Source organism: Myxocyprinus asiaticus, chromosome 16, assembly GCF_019703515.2.
Source record: "Myxocyprinus asiaticus isolate MX2 ecotype Aquarium Trade chromosome 16, UBuf_Myxa_2, whole genome shotgun sequence".
NCBI lineage: Eukaryota > Metazoa > Chordata > Actinopteri > Cypriniformes > Catostomidae > Myxocyprinus > Myxocyprinus asiaticus.
In genome coordinates, this window is record NC_059359.1 from 17,494,773 (window position 1) to 17,517,224 (window position 22,452).

The window sequence follows — 22,452 nt, forward strand, 5'->3', positions numbered from 1 at the left end:
TGGCAGAGCTTTTATTTTGAAGTTTTTCTGTGTTGTTGTGACCAAGGAGCTCTGACTTTATTACGGTAGCTTCCCAGTCTGGAAAAGCTGGTCGCTACGTAACCCAGTGTGATTGTTAAACTGCAAAAGTCTGCTATTTAATTAAATAAACGTAGTCTGTATGTGCCTTGCGCTAAAAAGTTAATTAATGCTCTGCCTGCTGCCATCTGCTACAAACAGAGCGTGCAACGCTCATGATGGTGTTTTCCGTGTATGAGTCAAGGAGATCTAAAAAGTATGAGCTCTTTGTGACTATGTCAGCACAACACTGGCACCACACATTCATGTGCACTCCCATTTAAAGCGCTGCACATGCAAACTATATATTTATCTCATTAAATCACAGCTTTTGCTGTTAAAGCTCACTAGGACATGATGTGATTTTAATTTGTGCGCTGAATGTTTACGCAATGACACATACGTCAGATCGTATCGGAGCATTTTTACAAGTACGATTCCGATACCAGTATCGGGACATTCCTAAGGAAAAGGATGCATATCCTTCTTAGAAATACAGGATTTGTTTCTTACTCAAGTGACAAAATCCCTCTGTGTTGCATATTTGCATTGTGCCATGCTTCTCCGACAGGTGAGAGTGTTCAGCCAGCAGTGTGGCTTCAGACTCTGATGGATGCCTGCTGTTCAGCTGCTGACTTCAGTATCCAGGCAGTGGCTATCTCTCTTGTCATGGACCTTGTCGGTCTAACACAGTCAGTAGCTATGGTGACAGCTGAGCGTGTGGCTAGTCCAGACTCGGGCCAGCCAATGAGTCCTAGCCAGGGTCGTGTTGCAGTGGTGATTCGACCACCACTCACAGCGGGTATCTTGAAGTACATTGCAGAGAAAACAGATTTCTTCAAGGTTTGGATTATTTTCTTTCTCAGTTTTATTCTCTTTCTCTTTTAGTCTCCCCTTCTATTTTGACCATCTTCTCATATCTCTCCTGTAGAGCATAGCCCTGATCTTGTGGGATCAGTTGGGAGAGGAAACCCCCCAGCACCACAAGCGCAGTGTGGAGCTCTTTTACCAGCTCCACAACCTGGCTCCCTCTCCCAGCATTTGTGAAGATGTAATCAGCCAGCAGCTCATGCATCGAGACAAGGTTGGTCATACATGTGCACACTAACCTCACAGACAAGGGGCTTAGATGCACAAACATATACTGTACATTCACTGATTCACATGTTTTATTTCTAAATTCTCTTTCAGAGAATACAGTTGGAGGCCCATGTAAAATTCTCTGTTCTCTGGCACCTGACCAGAGACCTGAACATCACCAAGTCCTCCCCTTTCAATCGCACCTTTGACAGGTAACAGCAATTCCATGGGAGATGAACTCTGATGATGCAAAATGCAATATTATTTTGTCATGAGGTTATTCTCACTTTCTATTGGTCTTTTAACCTCTTTACCATCTCCTACCTCTCCTGCCTCTTGTAGGTCTCTTTTTATTATGCTAGACTGCCTCAGTTATTGGGATGGCATGGCGAGTGCTGTTGGCCGGGCCTGGCTGAACCAGGTTTTGCAGAGACATGACATTGCTCGTGTTCTTGAGCCTCTGCTGCTTTTGCTGCTGCACCCTAAAACCCACCGCGTGTCCATCCAGCGTGTTCAAGCACAGTGCCACTGGGCCCAGGCCTTCCCCAACCCAGCAGAACAAGAGTCCTCAGACCCAATTTACATGAGGGATATGAGCTATGCTGAAAGTAAGAGGGTTTGACCTAGTGTTTTTAAATAGATTTAGTATCTTGCCTTTTTACCATAACAAATATACAGTATGTTAAAGTCACAGTGAAGTGCCCTGACGAGTGCAGTTCTTTTTGGTGTTTTGACGTGTTCCCTACCGATACAGGAAGTTGGGGCATGACATGTCGACCGGCTCATCTAAAAAAAAAAATAGCCAATAGGCTTTAGATTACAGCCACACAAACACACACATACCCCTTTCCATCCATACTGCTGCTCTGAGCCAGTTACCAGGGAAACTGAGGACCGATCTCAATATTGGCCCGCTATTCCACTGATTTGAAAACTGAACAATGATTAAACTGACAACATTAATACAAAATCAGCCTACACATGCAAACAGCACATCACAGTCTTTGCTTACGACGAGGCTGGAGCCATTTTGCAAGTCCAGTGCAGATTAATGAGAAACAAGCGAATAAAAGTTCACAATATTTCAACATTTTGAATCACAATTTAAATCACTAAATATAAAGAAAAAAGAACACTTACTCGTGCTATTCATCCCAAGTTGCCTCCAAAAAATGCCTGCGTTAAAAATATGTGTGAATTCCAATCACATTCTCCCCATCCGGCTGATGCAACCGATGGAAGCATTCAGTTATGAAATGCCTCGAATACGAATTTGTCGTTATTCCTCCTTCGAAATATAAAAATTCAAGCCAGTAACCAAGGAAGTTTGGGGAATTGAACAGGGTTTTGGGAGGGAAAAAACCAGAAATGCACTTCTTCACCACCTCTGTGCTAGGCTTGTGTACATGACAGGCTCTTGGAGGGACAGGGTTAAAAATGTCTAAAAACTATTGGCTGCGGTCTCACATACATCAGCAGAGAAGAGTCAGTCATATCAGCAGAAGAGCAAGGTCAAAAAAAATTATTAAACAAAATAAATGCATGGATGAATCATTCACAGTAACATGCATTAAGAAATAAATAGGGTCAATTTTGATTTCATGCCAACTTTAATAAACATATATTTGTCTCCTCTGCAGATTATAGCCAGATATCAGAGGATGGCCACAGGGGTTTCCAAGCATGTGGAAGAGGCCTCCCACTGGATGACATGGAACCCTTTAGCCTTACGGTTAACCCTTTGAGTGACAGTCTTTCACTCTTGAGCCTTAGCAGTGAGAACCTGCAACTCTGTGGTGAATATCAGCCTCCTGACCAGCAGGGGGAGCCCCAGAGCTCTGATTCCAGTGGCTCTCAGTCGTCCACTGTAGACAATGGCAGCTTTGATGAACTAGAAGGAGGTGGTAGCACTGTTAACATACCGGATACTGTGCTTTGTCAATCCTCTTCGGTGGAGGAAGAGTGCTTACATAAGGCAGTTTCTGCTATACTTACTGAGCTAGTGGACAGGGTGGTGCAAATGGTGGAGAAAGAGTCAGGTGAGATGTCATCATCCCCTGAGGCCTGGCCTCAAACAGACTCAGATAGCACCAACTCTTCCACTGATATGTCCACTGGGCCATGCATCACGCTGGCCCCCTTTTCCAACACCCAACCTAGAACGCTCCCAGAACTGGTTGCAGGGGGAACCTTGGAGTTCCTGGCTGTGGCCACAATTGATGCTTCAGGGGAGGAGGAGCATCGGGAAGGCATTGCCCGGCATAGCTCCTCCCCTTCTATCGTCATGCTTCCGGACAGCTGTGGCAATGCCTCCACTGAGCAGAGCCTCCAGGTCAATGAACCACACAGCAGTACGCAGCTAAGCCTTAAGGGCAAGATTATGGAGCGCCTGGTGGACAAATCCCCTGGGGCCAAGCCCAAAATCAAGAAGGTCAAAAGGAAAGAGGATGAAAGACGCAAGACCAAACAGGCAGAGAAGCCTCCCAGCATCTTCTTCGGGGACAGTCTGGACTTGGAGAACTGGTACAGCTGTGGGGAGGGCGAGGTGTCTGAGATTGAGAGCGACATGGGCTCGCCTAGTGGTGGGGCTGCCGGTGGGACAGGAGGATCTCGCACATCTGGGTCACCTCCTTTGTTTAACATCCATCCCCTGTACCAGCATGTGCTGCTTTACCTTCAGCTCTACGACTCCTCTCGCACTCTGCATGCACTCTCTGCCATTGCAGCCATGCTGCGTACTACACCAGCAGGGTTTGTGAGCGCCATCTCCACCACCAGCATAAATAACACGTACACGCCGCAACTCTCTCTACTGCAGAACCTGTTGGCACGTCATCGTGTCTCTGTCATGGGCAAGGATTTCTACTGTCCCATCCCACAGGACTCGCACTCCCACTCCTTCCGAAGTGCCATGTTCCTGGAGATCATCATTTCCCTTTGCCTCTATTTTCTGCGCAGCTATTACTCGGCCCATGTGGCGGCCACATCACAGGACCTGGCAGGCAACCATACCATGCAGCTGACCAGTGTGGAGGTGTTGACGCTGCTCTTCAGTGAGCTTACCAAGATCACTGGGGGCTCAGCCAAGGGCTTTGCAAGCTTCATTTGTGATGTGCTGTCCAAATGCAAGGTGCAGAAGGTAGTGCTACACTGTTTGCTTTCCACCATCTTTAGTGTGCAAAAGTGGCATGAACTTCATGTCCGTGGTACCAATGTGGCTGCAGTTGAAGAGGGCCTTTCAGAGGACAGCGTCATCAATCTGTCTGAGGACCAGATGGACAACTGCAGCGCCATACAGTCGCAGCTTCTGCGGCTACTCCAGAGCCTGGTGGTGTTGGAGCATCGCGTGCTGATTCCAGTGGAGGAGGGTGGGGAGGGGGTTCCAGGGTCAGCAGTGTCTGGTGGAGGAGCTAATGGGCTCGGGGCTGGGTTTGAACTGATAGGAGGGGAGGTAGAGCATGTCAACCCGCAGCAGCCCTTGGCTTCCCTGCAGTATCTGAACGGGCAGCCTATCACTGCGCAGGGCATGTTTCTGTGCGCAGTTATCCGGGCGCTGCATCAGCACCACGCCTGCAAGATGCACCCACAGTGGATCGGCCTCATAACAGCCACTCTGCCTTACATGGGCAAAGTGCTTCGGCGAGTGGTTGCTTCTGTTACGCTTCAGCTGTGCAAAAACCTTGACAACCTTATCCAGCAATATCGCTATGAGACAGGCCTCATGGACAACAGGTACTGGGTCCCCTTCTGCTGTGTAGCAGAGGAACAGGGTCATTTACATTTTTGAAGGAATAGTTCACACAAAAATAAAAATTCTGTCATCATTTATTCACCCTCATTTTGTTTCAAACTTATCTGACTTTCTTCCATGAAACACAAAAGGAGATGTCAAGCAGAATGACGGCCTGAGTCACTATTCACTTTCACTGTATGGAAAAAAGATGCAATGAAAGTGGATGATGACTGAGGCTGTCATTCGGCCTAACATCTTCTTTTGTGTGTCATGGGGGGGAAAAAAAGTCATGAGTTTGGAAATGATGACAGAAGTAAAAATTTTGGCCGAACTGTCCCTTTATATTGCAGTAAAGGCTTATTAACATCCACAAGAGGGCACTGTTCACTATCAGCTACAGCTCATGTATTGCATTCTATTGAGTATTATTCACTCTTGAAGCAATTTTTTATTTATGAAAGTGAGCTGATTTGTGTATGTTTACGCTGTGTATCATATTCCTAGGCCCCAGTGGATGGCACTGTGTATTCCTCCAGACCTGATTCTGACTGTACTAGAAGGAATGACAGCCATAATCCATTATTGTCTGCTAGACCCAACATCACAATATCACCAGGTGAGGGGGTTAGTAAGCCATGCGTGTTGCAGCCCACGGCAATGTAATCTGCAAAGGCTTTTTTGTCAGCCCAATATTTTACCTATAATTGCTTTGCTTATTTAATATAGAAAATAATTAAACTAATGGACATAAAAATACTATAATTTTGTGTTTAGCATGAATTAATCATATGATTTTGTAATTTTTCTTCATGCTTATGTGCATTTATTCTTCAGCCCCAGGCAAATGTAGATCAGAAGCACCTTGCAGAGGCCCGGGCAGGAATTCTCTCCATCTTGCACACCATCATGTCCTCTGTAACCTTGCTGTGGGGTGTCCTATATTTGGCTGACAACTCTGACAGGCCGACCGTGGCCTCTGCCTGCTCCACCTCCAACATCAACCTAGGATCCACAAAGGTACCATGAGGAGACTGGACAGCGTTTTGGTGTTTTGGGATAGTTCACCCAAAAATCTGTCATTATTTACTCACCTTCATGTTGTTCCTGAACCCATATGACTTTCTTTTCTCCTGTGGAGCACAAAAGGAGATTTTAGCCAGGATGACAGCCTAAGTTATTTACTTTCATTGTATGGAAAAAATATGCAATGAAAGTGAATGATGTCTTAGGCTCCATATAAAAAAGTCAGTCATAAAGGTTTAAAACAACATCAGGGTGAGTAAAAGACGACAGAAGTTTAAGGTCTGTTAAAACCTGCACAATGATCTTGCCTGTAGTCCATGTGCTTTGTGTACTAGAAATTATTTAACTTGCTGTTCACAGAATCTCAGGCAGCAAATTCTAGAGCTGCTGGGACCAATCTCAATGAATCATGGAGCTCACTTCATGGCTGCTATTGCTTATGTGTGGAATGAAAGGAAGCAGGTTAAAACTCCATCCAGAAACAAGGTATGAACAACACCAAAAGTCATCTGTTTCCTTCATTATCTCAGAAAGCCTGACACTTCCTGAGATATGATTTTTCTTACTTTTATGCATGGATTTATATGTATTTAAGGTAATTCCCACTGCGAGTGAAGAACAGCTTCTCCTTGTGGAACTTGTTCGTTCAGTAAGTGCTATGCGAACTGAGACGGTGATACAGACAGTGAAGGAAGTCCTAAAGCAACCCCCTGCCATTGCCAAAGAGAAGGTGTAGTTTCCAACATTTCCTTATGGCACTTGTGTCTTCTTCAGTAGTCTGATTGTTTTGATTCTGTTGTAATTTTTGTAGATGGTTTTGTAGACTAACCTTAGTATTTCTTCATTTCACAGAAGCATCTTTCCCTGGAAGTCTGCATGCTTCAGTTTTTCTATGCCTATGTGCAAAGGTGAGTTAATCAACTATAATTATATCAGATTATTACTTTTGGTGTTGTTCATACCTTGTTTCTGGATGGAGTTTTAACCTGCTTCCTTTCATTCCACACATAATTATATCATCATGATGGCGCCGCGGATGGCTGCCTCGGTGTGGAGCTCCTCAGTTCTTTTGTTGTTTTTGTTTGTTTGTCCTGTTTTTAGTAATCTTTTTCCAGTCAGTTTTAACAGAGACGAACTGCTGAACATTCGACAGCATATACCAGACAATCTTTTCCCGGTTTTCGAATATTCAGACGTTTTGCTAGACATTTTAGTTGGGGGCGCAGCTCTGCTATTCAAGAGACGCAGGCGAGGGAGACGAGCCGGTGCGCTGGTCAAACTCCGTCGGCGGGGCATTCGAACAATGACCACCATTCTAAACTACAAGCCTGCTTTGACTGCACTGATTGGAGTGTTTTTGAGGCTGCAGCCACAGACCTGGACGAGCTCACAGCTACTGTTACATCATATATCAGTTTCTGTGAGGATATGTGCATTCCTACTAGGACTTATTTAAAGTTCAACAATGACAAACTGTGGTTTACAGCAGAGCTCAGGCAGCTTCGTCAGGCCAAAGAGGATGCTTACAGGGGTGGGGATAAAGTCTTGTACAATCAGGCCAGGAACACACTGAACAAGGAAATCAGAGTGGCTAAAAGAAGATACTCTGAGAACGACCCTGCATCAGTGTGGAGTGGCATGAAACAACTCACAAATTACAGGACTCCTACCCCCAACCTGTAGGGAACCAACAACTGGCTGACGACCTGAATGTGTTCTACTGCAGATTTGAAAGGCCCAATCTCACACCCCACACCCACTCTGACCTTCACTTCACACAAACACCAACACCTCCTGAAACCCCCCTCCTCCCCCCTCCTGCTACTCAACCTGCACTTAAGATCTGTGAAGATGATGTGAGCTGCATCTTTCAGAAACAAAAGACGAGGAAAGCTTCAGGCCCAGATGGCGTCTCACCTGCGTGTCTTCGATTCTGTGCTAACCAGCTGGCCCCCATCTTCACACAGATCTTAAATAGATCACTGGAGCAGTGTGAAGTCCCATGCTGCTTCAAACATTCAATAATTATTCCTGTCCCAAAGAAACCAAAAATCACAGGACTTAATGACTACAGACCTGTCACCCTGACGTCTGTGGTCATGAAATAATTTAAGAGACTGGTGTTGGCCCACCTGAAGAACATCACTGGACCCTTTCTAGATCCCCTTCAATTTGCTTATCGAGCAAACAGGTCTGTGGATGATGCAGTCAACACAGGACTGCATCATATCCTGCAACATCTGGACAGACCAGGGAGATATGCAAGGATCCTTTTTGTGGACTTCAGTTTGGCTTTCAACACCATCATCCCAGCTATACTCCAGAATAAATTACACCAACTCTCTGTTCCCATGTCTATCTGTCAGTGGATTACCAGCTTTCTGACGGACAGGCAGCAGCTTGTGAGACAGGGGAAACTCACTTCTAGCACCTGTACAATCAGCACTGGTGCCCCCCAGGGATGTGTGCTCTTCTCACTACTCTTCTCCCTCTACACCAATGACTGCATCGCCAAGGACCCCTCTGTCAAGCTCCTGAAGTTTTCAGACGACACCACTGTCATCGGCCTCATCCGAGATGACGATGAGTCTGCATACAGAAGGGAGGTTGAACAGCTGGCTGTCTGGTGCAGTCAAAACAACCTTGAGCTGAACATGCTCAAAACGGTGGAGATGATTGTGGACTTTAGGAGGAACACCCCAACACTGACACCCCCCTCACCATTCTAAACAGCACTGTGCCAGCAGTGGAGTCATTCAGGTTCCTGGGCACTACCATCTCACTAAAGTGGGAGACACACATTGACTCCATTGTGAAAAAGGCCCAGCAGAGGTTGTACTTCCTTCACCAGCTGAGGAAGTTCAACCTGCCACAGGCGCTGCTGATTCAGTTCTACTCAGCGGTCATTGAGTCTGTCCTCTGCACTTCAATAACTGTCTGGTTTGGTTCAGCTACGAAATCAGACATCAGAAGACTACAAAGGACAGTTCGGACTGCTGAGAGGATTATTGGTTGTCCCCTGACCCCCCATCAAGAACTATACACTTCCAGAGTGAGGAAAAAGACTGGAAAAATCACCCTGGACCCCACTCACCCTGCCCACTACCTTTTTGAACTGTTGCCTTCTGGCCGACGCTTCAGAGCTCTGAGCACCAGAACCATCAGCCACAGGAACAGTTCTTTCCCTCAGGCTATCCATCTCATGAACAGTTAAATTGCCCCATTGAGCAATAACTATGTGCAATACACAGTTTAGTCTTTTTTATATTTATCCAACACATACAACCTCTTCTGCCATTTCATTCCTCTGAAGAATAAAAAAATAAAAAAAATAAATACATTTGCACTGTACATAACAGATTTGTATTTGCACTGTACATAACAGATTGTATTAGATTTGTACTACCCATGTGTATGTGTGTATGTATGTATGTGTATAATTCGTTTTTATTTTTTATTATTATCTATGTCTTGCTGCTGTTTTTGTATTGTTTTTGTATTGTTGTACACTGGAAGCTCCTGTCACCAAGACAAATTCCTTGTATGTGTAAGCAAATACTGATTCTGATATCAGTTTGTGCCAAGTGAGTTGTGTGTATTGTAGTAATTACACTGCCAATCTCACTGCCCTTGTCTTGTCTCCTTCAGGATTCCAGTGTCTAGTCTGGTTGATAGCTGGCCATCACTCTTGGCATTGCTGAAGGAGTCTGTGCAGCTCAGTCTGCCCGCTCCTGGACAGTTCCTTATACTTGGGTATATGCCACAGATCCTAGCCCAGTCATTCTTTCATTTCGAAGTACATCCAATCTGTTGCTCCTCTTCTAAGATTATGGTTACAGGATTAGATTTCCAAAATTTATTTGATACTTTCTTTAGGGTTCTGAACGAGTTTATCCTAAAGAATCCCACACTAGAGAACAAGAAGGACCAGCGAGAGTTACAGGTAAGCAGAATCTCACATTCACCAGTCAACCTGTGCTGTTACTGTCTAAAACGTACCATGTTTTTTCAACAAGGTTTCATGATAATACCATTGTTTTTGGACACTACACAAGGATATATTATGAAATTTCTTGGAAGTACCTTAGAGTACCATGTAAATACCATAATATATGAATATACTGTAGTACTATTATAAATAGCATGGCATTCCCATCTGTTACCATCACTGTGCCATGTAGCCGCCACAGTACTTTTTGTAAGAACTGCATTAAACCTCTTTCTCAAAAATATTATTTTCGGTAACACTTTACAATAAGGTTGTATGCGTTTACATTAGTTAACATGAACTAAAAATGATTAAACATATACTAGTACAAACTTAGTTAATGCATTATGAACTAACAATGAACAATTGCACATTTATAAATGAACATAAACCAAGATTAATAAAGGCTGTAAAAAATTTTTTCATTGTTAGTTCATAAGATCTAAAGCATTTACTAATGTTATCGACTAGAAACTTTTTGTCTGCAAATCTGACAGTATCATAAATTAAGAGAGGCACTTTAAATACTATCAGGACCATTCGTGCTAAGAACAGTGTATCAGCTTCAGCTGTTTCACTTTAATGTTCCTTGATATATTTACATTGAATCAAAAATGTTCCTAAAACAATTCTCAGGATGTGACCCATAAGATTGTAGAGGCCATTGGTACAATCGCTGGCTCCTCCTTAGAACAGACCACATGGTTGAGGAAAAACTTGGAGGTCAAACCCTCCCCTCAGATCATGGTGGATGGGGCCAATCTGGAGGCTGATGTCGAAGGTCAGTGACTATATGTGTCTATCTGATATAGTCACTGTGATTCACTGTTAGCACGCACATCTGCATGAGTGTATGGTGAGTCTCTCACTAACCAGTGTGTGCATTTCAGATCTAATGCTTACAGTGATGGAGGCCTCCAGCTTCACTCCATCTGTGTACAGCGTTCACGCCCTCACATTGCTGGCTGAGGTAAACACAGAATGTCACGTCCACACTTTATTCACCTTTAAATACACAACAAGACCAAATCCAGCACCATAACCAAGCAAACCTAGAAATTAAAGTCCTAATAAGATACTCAATCCATGAAAAGTAGTTTTGGTATTGGATATAATTTATGAGAAAACTTGAATGTGGCATTGGGATCTAAGAACACTCATAGGTCAGCTGAGCTTCAACCACTTTCTTCATAAGAGATTGTGCTCTCTGGATCTACTTTGTCATTGCTTTTGTGCTGATTTGCTTGCTTTGATGTGTTGCATAGAGTAGCATGATTGTCTTTGGGTTAAATCACTGTTACTCTAGTTGCATGGATGGTTTAAATCAGTCTCCCTTTCCTGCAGGTGTTGGCCCACCTGTTAGATATGGTCTTCTACAGTGATGAAAAGGAGAAGGTGATCCCCCTGCTGGTCAACCTTATGCATTATGTGGTGCCCTACCTGCGCAACCATAGGTACTTGCCCTTCAACACCCAACACTGTAGACACAGGATGAGGATATCACAATTAATTAGACCCAAATGCCACTTCATTTGGCTTGGATTTTGTCATTGGAAGTGTATAGTTATCAATTAATCTAAATGAGCATTTAGAGTTGCACATTTAGAGAATTTGAGGGATCAAAATTTGCCCCATCTTGATGCTCTGACTTTCTTTTCCACAGTGCTCATAACACCCCCAGTTATCGTGCATGTATACAGCTGTTGAGCAGCCTCAGTGGATATCAGTACACCCGGAGGGCCTGGAAGAAAGAAGCCTTCGACCTCTTTATGGACCATACATTTTTCCAGATGGACTCCTCATGCGTCAGCCAGTGAGTGATATCCAGTAAAACATCTCCTTTCTCCTGGTTGGAAGGAATAGTTCACCCAGAAATGGAAATTCTCTCATAATTTACTAGACCTCCCAGATGTGTATGACTTTCTTTCTTCTGCTGAACACAAACAAAGACTTTTAGAAGAATGTTTCCGCTATGTAGGTCCATACAATGCAAGTGAATGGTGACCGGTCCTTTTCAAGCTCCAAATATCACATAAACACTGCATAAAAGTAATCCACATGACTCCAGTTGTTAAATCTGTCTTCAGAAGCGATATAACAGATGTGGGTGAGAAACAGATCAATATTTAAGCCCTTTTTACTATAAATCTCCACATTCACTTTTACATTCTGAAAGTGAAAGTGGAGATTTATTGTAAAAGAGGATTGAAATATTGATCTGTTTCTCAGCCAAAATGATTGCATCGCTTCAGAAGACATATTAAACCACTGGAGTCATGTGGATTACTTTTATGCTGTCTTTATGTGATTTTTGGAGCTTGAAAGGTCTGGTCACCATTCACTTGCATTGTATGGACCTAATGAGATGAAATATTCTTCTAAAAATATTTGGTGTGTTCAGCAGAATAAAGAAAGGCATACAAATCTGGGATGGCATGAAAGTTAGGAAATTATGAGATAATTTTCATTTTTGGGTGAACTATCCCTTTAATGCCACTTACAGGGTACTGTGACCCGTAGTAGACCAAATCTTTCTCTCTTTCAGCTGGAGAGCAATCATAGACCACCTGATGACTCATGACAAAACCACATTCAGAGACCTGATGAGTGAGTCTTCTCTTTCTACAAAATGGAGCTTCCAGCTATGTCCATCTTATTGCTCAATCATTATCATTTTGCTGATATTTTTGTGTGGTAATGTTATATGTGAATGTTGTAGAAGCCTATTCTGTGTCTTAATATTGCTAATGTTTGTATATGTGCAGCACGAGTTGCCGTGGCCCAGAGCAGCTCTTTGAGTCTTTTTACCAATCGAGATGCAGAGCTTGAGCAGAGGGCCATGCTACTCAAAAGACTGGCCTTCACCATCTACAGCAGTGAGGTGGACCAGTACCAGAAGTACTTGCCAGACATCCAAGGTACACACAGACACACTAACAGACATGCCACCCAAGAGCGGCTACACATTATAGTTTACGCTTTGTCAGAGAATGACGTGAATGGGCATTATGTGTAGCAAGGATGTAAAGGAATAATGAAAAAGGGAAAACTAGTAAAGGAAAAAAAAGTGATGCTGTCATGCCACCGAAAGTTTTGCTGCAGTGCATTTGGATGTAGGCATCTGTTTAACGAGATATTCCCACTTTATTTCAAACTTACCTAGCTCTCTCTGCCCCTTAAAATAGATCTTACGCATTCCAATCCATCAAACACCCTGTCAGATCTTATTTTAGTTTGTAAGCACCCTAAGACACACAAGGATTCTTACTAACATGCCAGCTTTTTTATAATAAAATAATGGCTAATAGAAGATTTCACTAGTCCAGTCTCAAAATCAAACACGTGTTAATGTCATTTCAGAGCGTCTTGTGGAGAGCCTACGACTCCCTCAAGTTCCTATCCTCCATGCTCAGGTCTTCCTCTTCTTCAGAGTGTTGCTACTGCGCATGTCCCCCCAGCACCTGACCTCACTCTGGCCCACAATGATCACTGAGCTGGTGAGAACACAACATACACACACACACACACACACACACACACACACACACAAACTTTCTAAAGTCACCTTTTAAGATCATGTCTTTGATGAAATAATAGAATTTCAGTGGATGTAATTATTTAGTGTAGAATCAGAAAATAGCCATATTCACTGGCTTGAGAAGTGACAAGGACCTCTTGTTTATGTTGTTCTTTTCTCAGGTTCAGGTGTTCTTACTCATGGAACAGGAACTCACTGCAGATGAGGACATCACCAGGTATTCATTAATCAGTATCTTAATCCATAACAGTACTTAATATTTCAGCTATTCACAACCCTTTCATCTTTCAGGGTTCCCATGGTCATGGAAAACCTGGAAATATAAGATACTTTTTAAATTGTATTTTCCAGGCCTAGAAAGATATGAAAATTAAACAAAAGTGAAAAAATAGTACTACTACACCTCTGCTTTAAAATATTTAATCAGCTAGACATTGGTCTTCTGTACAGAAAAACGTTCCCATAAGCCATAATGTTGTTCAGTTTGTGTAGTTTTTATTTTATTTTTATTAATTGGTCAAACCGTTTCAGAAATGGGTCTAGGGAACCAGCCTGAATTAAAGTGATTTTAAAACATCCTTATACAGTAATCACAAATTAATGGAAAAGGTCATGTAATTGCACTGGTCAAAAAGTGTGGGAATCCTGATTTTTATTGGGAAGTCTTATCTGGATCCACTTAAAAATTATGGGTGGCTATAAATGTTGAGTAGTAATAGATGTCTCTGGCATCTCTCTAGGACCTCAGGCCCCTCAGTAGCAGGGCTTGAGACAACATACTCAGGGGGCAACGGCTTCTCTACCTCTTACAACAGCCAGCACTGGCTCAACCTCTATCTATCTGCCTGCAAGCTGCTGGACCTGGCCCTTGCTCTGCCCTCTGAGAGCCTGCCTCAGTTCCAGATGTGGGTGCTCACATTCTTGCATTTAAACCTTCACAGATGACTTGAACTTTAAAAAATACAATAAAAATTGGAACCCTTGTCTATTATCTGCATAGTTCAAGCATATACACTTTGCAGTTAAATACAGCGTGTCTTTGCACTTGATTCAGCCACTAAGTTCAGGTGTTCTAAATTGTCATTAGGCTTAAGTGCAAAACTAGTGTGAAATTGAAACCTCTAGTATTCACCCCTTTTTTAAACATTGTTTTAATGTTTTAAATGCGTTTTAGCAGGACGCAAGAACTAATTTTGTTAAACAACTATTTTAAAACTAGTGGAAGTACTATTCCCTTTGTCATTACTAGCCTCAGGTTTGGTCTTCAGTCTATTTTCTTAATAATTACATCTAGATGGATTGTCGAGATTGCACTGAGAACTGTGGAAATTATTCGTCCTTTTAAGTCAGATTTTTTTTTTTTAAATCTTCTTATGGATAGAAATTCATTATAAATACTGAGCATATTTAATTTGATGGAAATAATAATAAATGCATTATGCCACAGGTATCGCTGGGCTTTCGTGCCTGAAGCCTCGGATGACTCTGGTCTGGAGGTCCGCAGACAGGGGACCCATCAGAGAGAGTTCAAGCCCTATGTTGTCAGATTGGCCAAGCTGCTGAGAAAAAGAGCCAAGGTAACCCAACCACAGACGGTATACTTAAAGGAGTAGTTCCCCCAAAAATGAAAATTCTCTCATCATTTACTCATCCTCATACCATCCCAGATGTGTATGACTTTCTTACTTCTGCTTAACACAAACAAAGATTTTTAAAAGAATATTTCAGCTCAGTAGGTCCATACAATGCAAGTGAATGGGTACCAAAATTTTGAAGCTCCAAAAGCACATAAAGGCAGCAGTGGTAAAATCCATATCTCCAGAAGCGATATGATAGGTCGGGGTGTGCAACAGATCAATATTTAAGTCCTTTTTTACTATCAATCTCCACTTTCTCTTGCATATCGCCTCCTACTGGGTAGGGAGGAGAACTGATAGTAAAAAAGGACATAAATATTGATCTGTTTCTCACCCACACCTATCATATCGCTTCTGAAGATAAACTCAGCAAAAAAAAAGAAACGTCCTCTCACTTTCAACTGCTTTTATTTTCAGCAAACTTAACATGTGTAAATATTGTATGAACATAAAAAGATTCAACAGCTAAGACATAAACTGAACAAGTTTCACAGACATATGACTAACAGAAATTGAATAATTTGTACCTGAACAAAGGGGGTGTCAAAATCAAAAGTAACAGTCAGTATCTGGTGTGGCCACCAGCTGCATTAAGTACTGCAGTGCATCTCCTCCTCATGGACTGCACCAGATTTGCCAGTTCTTGCTGTGAGATGTTACCCTTTTCTTCCACCAAGGCATTTGCAAATTTTTGGGAGGAATGGCCCTAGCCCTCACCCTCTGATCCAACAGGTCCCAGACGTGCTCAATGGGATTGAGATCCAGGCTCTTCACTGGCCATGGCAGAACACTGACATTACTGTCTTGCAGGAAATCATGCACAGAATGAGCAGTATGGCTGGTGGCATTGTCATGCTGGAGGGTCATGTCAGGATGAGCCTGCAGGAAGGGTACCAAATGAGGGAGGAGGATGTCTTCCCTGTAATGCACAGCATTGAGATTGCCTGCAATGACAACAAGCTCAGTCCGATGATGCTGTGGCACACCACCCCAGACCATGACGGACACTTCACCTCCAAATCGATTCCACTCCAGAGTACAGGCTTCGGCGTAACGCTCATTCCTACCACAATAAACACGAGTCCGACCATCACCCCTGGTGAGACAAAACTGCAACTTGTCAGTGAAGAGCACTTTTTGCCAGTCCTGTCTGGTCCAGCGAAGGTGGGTTTGTGCCCATAGGCGACGTTGTTGCCATTGATGTCTGGTAAGGACCTGCCTTACAACAGGCCTACAAGCCCTCAGTCCAGCCTCTCTCAGCCTACTGCGGACAGTCTGAGCACTGATGGAGGGATTGTGTGTTCCTGGTGTAACTCGGGCAGTTGTTGTTGCCATCCTGTACCTGTCCCACAGGTGTGATATTCGGATGTACTGATCCTGTGCAGGTGTTGTTACACATGGTCTGCCACTCCGAGGATGATCAGCTGTCCTTCCTGTCTCCCTGTAGAACTGTCTTAGGCATCTCACAGTACGGACATTGCAATTTATTGCACTGGCCACATCTGCAGTCCTCATGCCTCCATGCAGCATGCCTAAGGCACATTCACGCAAATGAGCAGCGACCCTGGGCATCTTTCTTTTGGTGTTTTTCAGAGTCAGTAGAAAGGTCTCTTTAGTGTCCGAAGTTTTTATAACTGTGACCTTAATTGCCTACCGTCTGTAATCTGTTAGTGTCTCAATGACCGTTCCACAGGTGCATGTTCATTAATTGTTTATGGTTCATTGAACAAGCATGGAAAACATTGTTTAAACCCTTAACAATAAAAATCTGTAAAGTTATTTGGATTCATACAAAATTATCTTTAAAATACAGTGTCCTGAAGTCTTATGAATTACTTTTATGCTGCCTTTATATGCTTTTTGGAGCTTTAAAATGTTGGAACCCAATCACTTGCATTGTGAGGACCTACAGATCTGAAATATTCTTCTAAAAATCTTAATTTGTGTTCAGCAGAAGAAAGTCATACACATCTGAGATGGCATGAGGGTGAGTAAATGATGAGAGTATTGTAACTTTTGGGTGAACTATTCCTTTAAAAGAGACACACTTCTATGGTAATCAGTTCTATCCTATTGTTGTCTTGGCCTTATTACTTCAGTTGACATAATGTACATTTAACAGCATAAGCGCAGGACCATTGATAGATGATTTAGACAAATTATATTTTTATAATCCTGAGTCTAGCATATTTTATGGCCCTCATGGAACACTTTTATTTTCATTTTAGAAAAATCCAGAGGAGGACTGCTCCACTCGAACTCTGTCTTGGGAGCCCGGCCAGCTCCTGCTCACCCTTTACATTATCCGCAGCATGGAGCAGCTCCTGCCCTTCTTCAACCTTCTCAGTCAGGTCTTCAGCAGTAAAGGGAACAGCCGATCAGGACCATACCACAGCCCTACTCTCAGCGACGGCCCATTCCCTGGCAAGGACGGCAAGCTGGAGAGCCAGAAAGTCTTCTGGAGCAGAGCCAGACAGAACATTGAGGAGATGGTTGAGAAGGACTTCCTTGAAGGACTCATTAAAACGTGACCTGACATGAACAAAAAGTGAAACTGTTGCGCTATGGCAAAACGGTGACACCTCACCTTTTAAAAAAACGGAAGAGAACAAACACAAAAAAAGAAGTTTGTAAATTTTTTTTTTTTGCTTTTCTGATTGTTTTTTTTCTTCCAAAAGCTATTCTATTTAATTTACAGTCTTTTACTTGTAAATATGACCAGCTGTGATTATTTCTTTCATTTGTTTGAGCCTTTATGATAGTATGAAGATACTGTGCCATTCCATATTGTAGTGATTTGCCTAATAAAGAGACATATCATATTAAAATACATTTTTCAAATTAATTTATTTTTTGTAGCAGACCTCATGTCCATACCTAACTAATCTAATTTGCACTAATGTTCATTTCCTCTTGGATTAGATTCCAGTGGTGTCTACAAAACATCTGTTTGTATAAGAAAAAAAACTATATACATGGACAGTTCTAACTTATGTGGCGTTGCTTTGAAAAAGATAAGAGCCATAATTAAATATATATATATACACACAGGTGCTGGTCATAATTAGAATATCATCAAAAAGTTGATTTATTTCACTAATTCCATTCAAAAAGTGAAATTGTATATTATATTCATTCATTACACACAGACTGATATATTTCAAATGTTTATTTCTTTTAATTTTGATGATTATAACTGACAACTAAGGAAAATCCCAAATTCAGTATCTCAGAAAATTAGAATATTACTTTAAGACCAATACAAAGAAAGGATTTTTAGAAATCTTGGCCAACTGAAAAGTATGAACATGAAAAGTATGAGCATGTACAGCACTCAATACTTAGTTGGGGCTCCTTTTGCCTGAATTACTGCAGCAATGCGGCGTGGCATGGAGTCGATCAGTCTGTGGCACTGCTCAGGTGTTATGAGAGCCCAGGTTGCTCTGATAGTGGCCTTCAGCTCTTCTGCATTGTTGGGTCTGGCATATCGCATCTTCCTCTTCACAATACCCCATAGATTTTCTATGGGGTTAAGGTCAGGCGAGTTTGCTGGCCAATTAAGAACAGGGATACCATGGTCCTTAAACCAGATACTGGTTGCTTTGGCACTGTGTGCAGGTGCCAAGTCCTGTTGGAAAATGAAATCTGCATCTCCATAAAGTTGGTCAGCAGCAGGAAGCATGAAGTGCTCTAAAACTTCCTGGTATACGGCTGCGTTGACCTTGGACCTCAGAAAACACAGTGGACCAACACCAACAGATGACATGGCACCCCAAACCATCACTGACTGTGGAAACTTTACACTGGACCTCAAGCAACGTTGATTGTGTGCCTCTCCTCTCTTCCTCCAGACTCTGGGACCATGATTTCCAAAGGAAATGCAAAATTTACTTTCATCAGAGAACATAACTTTGGACCACTCAGCAGCAGTCCAGTCCTTTTTGTCTTTAGCCCAGGCGAGACGCTTCAGAGTGTTCAAGAGTGGCTTGACACAAGGAATGCGACAGCTGAAACCCATGTCTTGCATACATCTGTGCGTAGTGGTTCTTGAAGCACTGACTCCAGCTGCAGTCCACTCTTTGTGAATCTCCCCCACATTTTTGAATGGGTTTTGTTTCACAATCCTCTCCAGGGTGCGGTTATCCCTATTGCTTGTACACTTTTTTTCTACCACATCTTTTCCTTCCCTTCGCCTCTCTATTAATGTGCTTGGACACAGAGCTCTGTGAACAGCCAGCCTCTTTTGCAATGACCTTTTGTGTCTTGCCCTCCTCGTGCAACATGTCAATGGTCGTCTTTTGGACAACTGTCAAGTCAGCAGTCTTCCCCATGATTGTGTAGCGTACAGAACTAGACTGAGAGACCATTTAAAGGCCTTTGCAGGTGTTTTGAGTTAATTAGCTGATTAGAGTGTGGCACCAGGTGTCTTCAATATTGAACCTTTTCACAATATTCTAATTTTCTGAGATACTGAATTTGGGATTTTCCTTAGTTGTCAGTTATAATCATCAAAATTAAAAGAAATAAACATTTGAAATATATCAGTCTGTGTGTAATGAATGAATATAATATACAAGTTTCACTTTTTTTGAATGGAATTAGTGAAATAAATCAACTTTTTGATGATATTCTAATTATATGACCAGCACCTGTATATATATATATATATATATATATATATATATATATATATATATATATATATATATATATATATATATTGTTGCATATCAGAGGAAGTAGGAGACTTGGAATGAATCAGAAATGTTTCATGTGCGCAACAGCTGTTTTTCCTTCATTAAATAAAGGTCAACTTGTGTACCAAACGTAGTAGCCTACGTCAAAATATTGGTTTGACAAAAGAACTTAAACTTTTAAAAAGCGCGTTTCGAGACTCTTGCGTTCCGTTGCATGCGTTGCGCTCCGTCTAGCTTTTTCTTTCAGACCGAACGCGTTCTTAGGCTAAAAAAAAAAAAAAAAAAAAAAATAGACGCATTGTAACAGAACTCAGGTGTCTCGAGTGGTCTAAAAACGCGAAGCTCCAGCACGAGACGCTGAAAAACGGCTGGACGCTTAAACAACATGACGCTCTGAATGGGCGCAGATAGTAAAACGCAATTTGGGTTTTTAATGACGTAGACCTGACTCATGCGCGCGGGGGCGGAGTGATACCGCAAATAAATAAATAAATAAATACATACATACATACTGACTCCAGCAGGGACTTAACGTTATCGCAGCATTTCACCCTCCTTGTTCAGCATTTGTCCGATACTGGACATAGCCACAGGGTGAATGAAAAGGAAGGAGAACGTTTCTTTAGAGATGAGGAGAACAACGCAAGCCGTTTGAAGGTTTGGGTGACTGTACATGGGATTTGTCAAGCAGATTAATCCTTCATCTGGAGGAGAGAAAGACGACTGCTCGAGCCGAGCATCAATTGAAGCGAGCCACCATCCTCGTATCAGCCTCCTCAGAGACCACGCGCAAAAAAACAAGGAATATCTTTGAAGACTTGATACAACTAGCTTTTTATAACCCCGAAGCTCACGGTTTACTCTTGTTAAGCAATTATTTGCGGTTGAAATTATCGTTACGCCTCACTTACGTGATCCCGCACCCCCACGAGGCGAATAGACAGCGTTGTGATACGCAGGCGTTGACCTGAAATATTTATTATAGTAATACAGAAGCCGGACGATAGTATTATTTTAGGTTTGTCCGTTTAATATTTGGACTATAAATGAAGCTGAACCTTGCTCATCATCCATGGTAAAGACTCCATCCCAGGTTGGCCTGAATAACAATAACACTATAATATTATCTTAAATTGAGGTTGAGAATCCATTTTAAAGGCCTCATATTAAGGTGTGTAGGTGGACGCTTTGGAACAAGTCGACGAGTCTCTTTTATACGGAAAAAGGGCGTTTGATTCTTTAAGTTTACCTCCACAGAAGGAAGATGTCGGGTCAGACTTTGACGGACCGCATCGCCGCGGCGCAGTACAGCCTCACGGGATCCGAGGTGGCCCGAGCCGTGTGTAAAGCGACCACTCATGAGGTGATGGCACCCAAGAAGAAACATCTCGAATGTAAGTGGGTTCAGGCTCAGTTTACACCTCTGAGGTTTGTCATGCTTTTGCTCTGTCAGTCTATTGGCCTTGTAACACCACCCCCCCTTTAAATTTTCTTAAATATCACTAAATAATATTCAGTAATCATTTTATTATTATTACTGTGCCCTGTATATCCACACACCTGCACACAGTAGTTAACCCAGTTTTTCCATCATGTGGCTCCTCAAAGGTCTTCAAATGCCACTGGATGGGGTAGAGAGGCCTACAGTGCTGTTATGGTGCCAGTATTGAAGGAAGGAGATATGCAATAGCTTTGCAGTAGCTTTGTGACTAATGGGCCCTCATTTCACAGCGTGTCTGTCACTAAGTAGAGAGACACAAGAATGAGTACATAACATGGCTACCTTCCACTGTGCATTGAAACAGACTTTTTAATGCACTATCCAAGTCGTGCATTTGTAAAATGCATTTTCATATACACACTCTCTAAATATTAATCATTTATAGCATTCATATTCCTCTTTAAACACAAGATATATGTGGTGACTGTAACATTTTATGTTATAGGTCTTTCCTGTGTTCCAAATTTAATATAATTGCACTTCATTGATGTGGTCGAGCATGGTTCTGTGCTTTCCCTGCCTCTCAGATTCACCCCAGCTGAATTATAAATGTTTCATTTACAGGTCAAATTGGAGGATGTCACAATGAGCATTAAAGGAATTGTTGTCCCAAAAATGAAATTTCTCTCATCATTTACTCAGTCATGCCATCCCAGATGTGTGACTTTCTTTCTTCTGCAGAACACAATGAAGATTTTAGAAGAATATCTCAGCTCTGTAGGACCACACAATGCAAGTAAATGGTGACCAAAATTTTGAAGCTCCAAAAAGCACATAAAGGCAGCATAATAGTAATCCATATGACTTGTCTTCTGAAGCGATCAAATCGGTTTTGGGTGAGAACAGACCAAAATGTAACTCCTTTTTTACTATAAATCTTTGGCGATCATGATTTTTGAGCTCAATTACACTTCCTAGTGCCATCTAGTGTTCTGCACATGCATCAAGCACTAGGAAAGTGTAATCGTGCTTGAAATCATTGTGTCTAGAGACTGTAATGGCAATTTGTACAGTAGAAATGGAGTGATTTTATTGGGCTGTTCTCACCCAAAACTGATTGGATCGCTTCAAAAAACATGGATTAAACCACTGGAGTCTTATGGACTACCATTTTTCAGCTTTAACAGGAAGTGATTTTTGGAGCTTCAAAATTTGATCACCATTCACTTGCGTTGTATGGACCTACAGAGCTGATATA

The 22,452-nt window shown here is 42.3% G+C and overlaps 2 protein-coding genes across 8 annotated transcripts in view; both read left to right on the forward strand.

Annotated features, from left to right (window-relative positions):
• Positions 1–17,901, forward strand: part of LOC127453907 (protein dopey-1-like) — a 32,422-nt gene extending 14,521 nt beyond the window's left edge. For 3 of the 5 annotated variants that reach the window (XM_051720671.1, XM_051720672.1, XM_051720673.1), the window contains 23 exons: positions 629–900; positions 989–1,141; positions 1,249–1,349; positions 1,480–1,745; positions 2,778–4,869; positions 5,375–5,486; positions 5,705–5,887; positions 6,254–6,379; positions 6,489–6,623; positions 6,746–6,801; positions 9,542–9,646; positions 9,770–9,836; positions 10,518–10,662; positions 10,772–10,851; positions 11,226–11,335; positions 11,545–11,694; positions 12,427–12,488; positions 12,647–12,799; positions 13,242–13,378; positions 13,581–13,636; positions 14,160–14,324; positions 14,867–14,996; positions 17,285–17,901. In XM_051720671.1, the coding sequence (XP_051576631.1) occupies positions 629–900; positions 989–1,141; positions 1,249–1,349; positions 1,480–1,745; positions 2,778–4,869; positions 5,375–5,486; positions 5,705–5,887; positions 6,254–6,379; positions 6,489–6,623; positions 6,746–6,801; positions 9,542–9,646; positions 9,770–9,836; positions 10,518–10,662; positions 10,772–10,851; positions 11,226–11,335; positions 11,545–11,694; positions 12,427–12,488; positions 12,647–12,799; positions 13,242–13,378; positions 13,581–13,636; positions 14,160–14,324; positions 14,867–14,996; positions 17,285–17,587 (5,159 nt within the window). In that variant the 3' untranslated portion in view covers positions 17,588–17,901. Of the gene's footprint in view, positions 1–628; positions 901–988; positions 1,142–1,248; positions 1,350–1,479; positions 1,746–2,777; positions 4,870–5,374; positions 5,487–5,704; positions 5,888–6,253; positions 6,380–6,488; positions 6,624–6,745; positions 6,802–9,541; positions 9,690–9,769; positions 9,837–10,517; positions 10,663–10,771; positions 10,852–11,225; positions 11,336–11,544; positions 11,695–12,426; positions 12,489–12,646; positions 12,800–13,241; positions 13,379–13,580; positions 13,637–14,159; positions 14,325–14,866; positions 14,997–17,284 lie in introns of those variants that run through there. The other 2 variants (XM_051720674.1, XR_007899466.1) reach the window with 2 other exon arrangements.
• Positions 17,902–20,279: 2,378 nt separating this feature from the next.
• Positions 20,280–22,452, forward strand: part of LOC127454182 (clathrin coat assembly protein AP180-like) — a 68,008-nt gene continuing 65,835 nt past the window's right edge. Inside the window, exons 1-2 of one of the 3 annotated variants that reach the window (XM_051721195.1) lie at positions 20,280–20,924; positions 21,011–21,147. In XM_051721195.1, the coding sequence (XP_051577155.1) occupies positions 21,018–21,147 (130 nt within the window). In that variant the 5' untranslated portion in view covers positions 20,280–20,924; positions 21,011–21,017. Of the gene's footprint in view, positions 21,148–22,452 lie in introns of all 3 variants that reach the window. The other 2 variants (XM_051721197.1, XM_051721198.1) reach the window with 2 other exon arrangements.